Here is a 4624-nt window from a genome sequence, read left to right as displayed (position 1 = left end):
TCTGTGGTTTTTGGAGCCTGTCCTGGAACTAGCTCTGTAGACCAGGCTGGTCTCGAACTCACAGAGATCCGCCTGCCTCTGCCTCCCTAGTGCTGGGATTAATTTAAAGGCGTGCGCCACCACCGCCTGGTTTGCAGTAACTTTAAAAACTAGTTTGCCTCCTTCCTTCCCCATCCTCCTTGTTGTGTGACACAATCTCATCAGTGAATAATGTCTCTGTGGCTGGCTCTAAACTCATTATGTAGAACAGACTTGTCTTGAATTTGTCCTGCCTCTATCTCCTGAGTGATGGAATTCTGGGTGTGTGCCACTGCAACCTACAAAGTTCTCTACAAAAGTAATCAGTTTTATTATAGAATACAAAAATTAGGCTCTTTGAACTTAGAACCAAACATGTTGAAAACTCATGTCAGCAAACAACTTATATGGAAGTATTTGCAGCAAGGCATTTCACAGTCGCCATTAAATGAAATGGCTTTCTGTAAGAGATACATCTGTCCTTGTGCTCACAGAAAAGCCCCAGGGAAACCAGGAGTGTTAAACACACAGTGTTGTCTCTCCAATGGGAGACATGTATAACCTGTCTTCTACCCAGAAGGCTGGGAATGGATATGTTAATAGCCTGGTGACCTCTATGTGGACAGGCTGCTCCTGCTCCCTCAGATCCTTATCTTGATTTTGCTCAGTCAATCTATAGTGAGATCCTCTCCAAGACCCTTATCATGAACTTGTTTATCTTGATCCCATTTCCTCAGTTAACCTATAAAACCTCTCTTTATGGAGAATGTCACTTGTACTTCACAAGTTTCTATGTAGTTCTTAAGTAAGCCTTTTTTTATGCACATGGGATTGAGTTAATTACCACAAGGGAACTTTTTTCCAAATCGTGCTTTACTTAAATATGACTAAAATAAACTACTTGTAGTCAAACTCAAACTTTGAACCAACTGCAGCTACGGAGTTATGTTGAACCAAACTGCCTCTTTAGTTCTCATGGATCAACACTCTTCTAGCTTTGGTGGTTGCAGAGACCCTCAAGTTCTTCAATGGAGACAATGGGACATGGTTGGTAGTACAAGGAAATGAGCTACCAAGCTACTAAAAAACTGGAGAAAATTTAAACGCACACAAATGTGAAACAGCCTTTCTGAAAAAGCCACATATTGTGTGATATTCTAGGGACAGCAAAACTCTTCAGACAGTGAAAAGATCAATGGTTGCCAGGGAGAGGAAAAGGGAAAGAAAGAGAAATGGGTAGGCTGAGAATAGGAGAATGTAAACAAATAGAACTAACTGTCTCGTGTGCTACTGTAATGATGGATGTGCAGCATTATTGGGCAAAACTATATAACTCTTCTACACGAACAGTCAGCACTACTATAAACCATGGATTTAGTTCATAGTAATGCACACATATTAGTTAATAAATAATAAAGGTTATATCGCGATAATGTACAATGCTAATATTAGAAAAAACTGTGAGTAAAAGACAAAGGGGTAAAAGGGAACTTGGCAGCATCTCTTCATTTTTGTTTATTAGCTTGAACCTTCTCTAAGATATAAAGCCTATTAGTATTTTGAAATCCGGAAGGTTTACATAAATCTCTTTATAGTGCTCAAAGTAGAATTTCATTCAATTTGTAGACACAAGTATGTATGGGCAGCAAAATCTGAGAATCTTAGGGCTACTTTTGAATTCTGTTAATGGAATTTATTTTAGTCTATGTGTTGTCTTTTTTGGCAGCATACTTTCTGACCATATACTAAAGTTGATGTCTCCTATTCTTCCAAATCAATCCCTCTTTCATTTCTTATGTATTAACCCAGATCGTCTGTCATGGTTTCAGTGACTTTCTATATAAAACAAACCACAAAATTGGTCTTTCTACCATGTCACCTCTTCTGAAGTCCATATGGACGTGTCTAGCTTTCTCCTGTCAGCAATCATTGGAATTTCCAATGAAGAATTAAGAATAACTCAGTAGTGAAGCGGCATCTGAGGAGACTCCGGCGTTCTCCATGGCCGACGAGAAACCCAAGGAAGGAGTCAAGACCGAGAACAACGACCATATTAATTTGAAGGTGGCGGGGCAGGACGGCTCTGTGGTGCAGTTTAAAATTAAGAGGCACACACCACTTAGAAAACTAATGAAAGCCTATTGTGAACGACAGGGTTTGTCAATGAGGCAGATCAGATTCCGGTTTGATGGGCAGCCAATCAATGAAACAGACACACCTGCACAGTTGGAAATGGAGGATGAAGATACGATTGATGTGTTCCAGCAGCAGACGGGAGATGTCTACTAAACAGGGAACCTGCTACTTTACTCCAGAATTTTGTTATAGACCAAGAATACATTCGCAATTAGAAAGCCGCAGTTTGGTCCCACCACATCCTGACTACTACAGTAGAGTTTTCTTTATTCTTTCATTTACCTGTCCCCATTTCCTTATTGTACATAAAGTAACTGGTGTATGTGCACAAGCATATTGCGCTTTTTTCTTTCTTTCTTTTTTAAACTAAATGGCCAATGTTCTGTTTTGATTGACAGCAGATGGAGGTGGTCTGGGGGAAAGCACAGTTCTGTGAAAATATCCCTCTGCTCCATTAGTGGCATGCTCGCTCATCAGCTCTTATCTTTATATTCCAGGAATTTGCTCTCAATGTTTTAACAAAAGAACCCAACCACAAAATCCTTGCATACCTTGTTCGATTGGAGAATTTCAGTGTTTTTCATTTATCATTGTAAAACCGAGGACAATTTTATAACTTTTTTTGTACATAGCTATTACATGTAGGGCAATCTGTCCTAAGTAGGGATAAATTACTCTTGAACAAAATGATCCTAGATAGTTTTCCCTTCAAGTCAAGAGTCTTGTTGTTTAAATAAACTTCTTGTTTAAAATGAAAAAAAAAAGAATAACTCAGTAAGGTACTCCCCCCCCCCACACACACATGCAAACAGAAACATGTTCAAAGTCTGAAGATTTAGCTGGTATTTCCTGATGTGAACATAGACAAGAGATTGTGAACATCTTGTTATCACTGGAGAACTTGGCACAGTTTTCCACTTTTGTGGGGTATATGCCTAGTGTATAGTGGGTTAGAGCCAAATCATCGAGTTAAAGGCTTAAGTCTCTGTCACTGATGTTTTCTCTCCTTGTGTCCACTTGGTCATCAGGTCCTGTTGTGTCTATCTTGTAACTTCAGTGTCAAGACATAGGCTCAGGCTCTCATAAAAAGCTTTTTCTAGTTCTCCTCCTAACTCCATTCACATTGACCACACACAGGGACATTTTTACATCACTGTCAGAAGATTCCTTTTCAACAACAGATACCTGACTGCATTTTCTTCCTTGTCTTTTTGCTCATGACTGGACCCGTGGTCATGTTTGCTATAAAACTCTTCTTTGCCTGTGGCTGTCTTCCCTTCAACAGAGGGAGCCTTTGTGAACAGGAATCAACATAAATAGTTTCTGATATATAAATATACTTAATAAATATTCATTGAATACATTTTATCTAGTCTCTGTCTTAGTCTGTTTTAAGATCTGTATTTTCCTGAGTGTTCATTTCTATAATCCCAGCACTTAGAAGAATGAAGCAGGGAGACAGCTGAGGGTTTGAGAGCAGGCTGGACTCACTAGCAAGACACTATCGAAAGTAAAATATTTATTTTGGGGTCCTTATTAAAATATATCTTCAAAAAAGAAAATGAGAAGTTTATTTCTGGGTCTTTTGTCTGTTTGTTTGTTTTTGTTTTTCGAGCCAGGGTTTCTATTTCCCAGTCTTAAAGAACTATGTACCATGCATGTTGTTATCAAAGAATGTCCTTTCCTATCTCTTAAGATAAAGACCCAAGATCTGACTTGTCATTTCATGCTGTATAATTGCTTATTTTAAAATTTGTTTTAATCATTGGCAGGTAGATAAACTGATAACATTGATTTTGTGGTCAGCTTGTGCCACCCAACCTCACCTCACCCCCACCTGTCTCAGTGTTAGATAATACTTGTTAAAGGAACACAGACAACACGGAAAGAAAATGGCAGCTATCATCGGAGTGAAAAAGACCACCAAGTTGCACTGAATGGCCTGTAATAAGCCATGCTTCTCCACGTGATTCAAACGTTGCCTCTCAACTTGTAACTAGATGAAACCCACACTGGTTAGTTCGTTCCACCCCTGCGTTGGTAAATCAAGCCAGGCTGACTTTTTCACGTTATAAAACCAATTCTCACATAGAAAGACTTCTCAGCTTCCTCTCACTCGTCAAGCCTGCCTTCTGCCCTGATTTCATTTTCTAGTCATTTCCCCCTGCATCCTTCCTGCTAAACCCGAGATGGACTGCTGACCTCTTTGCTAGAGGTGCGAATGATGCCAGAGTTAGTGACTGCTCTGCGGCTCTCCAAAGCTCCTCCTCCCCAGAGGTCGACAGTCCTTCGGACGCAGAGGTTGGGAAGCAGGACAGGAGACACTCTTGGGGTGCCCTCCGAGAGGAGCAAGCAGAACCCTGGGTGCCGAAGAGGCCGCGCGGGGGACCGGCGTGCCCGTGCCATGCGGAGCGTGGACTCCCGCGGCCACCCCGCAGCTGCAGCCCCGGCCCCCGGCTCTGCTCCGCGG

General features: G+C 41.0%; 1 protein-coding gene across 2 annotated transcripts; it reads left to right on the top strand.

Moving 5' to 3' along the window:
* Positions 1-2000: 2000 nt before the first annotated feature.
* Positions 2001-2378, top strand: LOC101992708 (small ubiquitin-related modifier 2-like). Of its 2 annotated transcripts, XM_005361445.2 has the most exons (2): positions 2001-2173; positions 2231-2378. In XM_005361445.2, the coding sequence occupies exons 1-2, from the start codon at positions 2020-2022 to the stop codon at positions 2305-2307; spliced, it is 231 nt and encodes a 76-aa protein (XP_005361502.1). In that variant the 5' UTR covers positions 2001-2019; the 3' UTR covers positions 2308-2378. The 2 variants fall into 2 exon arrangements, with proteins under 2 accessions (XP_005361502.1, XP_005361501.1); XM_005361444.3 differs by having other exon boundaries at positions 2001-2378.
* Positions 2379-4624: the final 2246 nt, after the last annotated feature.

The sequence above is a fragment of the Microtus ochrogaster genome, linkage group LG4, assembly GCF_000317375.1.
Source record: "Microtus ochrogaster isolate Prairie Vole_2 linkage group LG4, MicOch1.0, whole genome shotgun sequence".
Taxonomy (NCBI): Eukaryota; Metazoa; Chordata; class Mammalia; order Rodentia; family Cricetidae; genus Microtus; species Microtus ochrogaster.
Note: the sequence above shows the minus strand (reverse complement) of the source record. Positions and strands in the feature narration are given on the sequence as shown.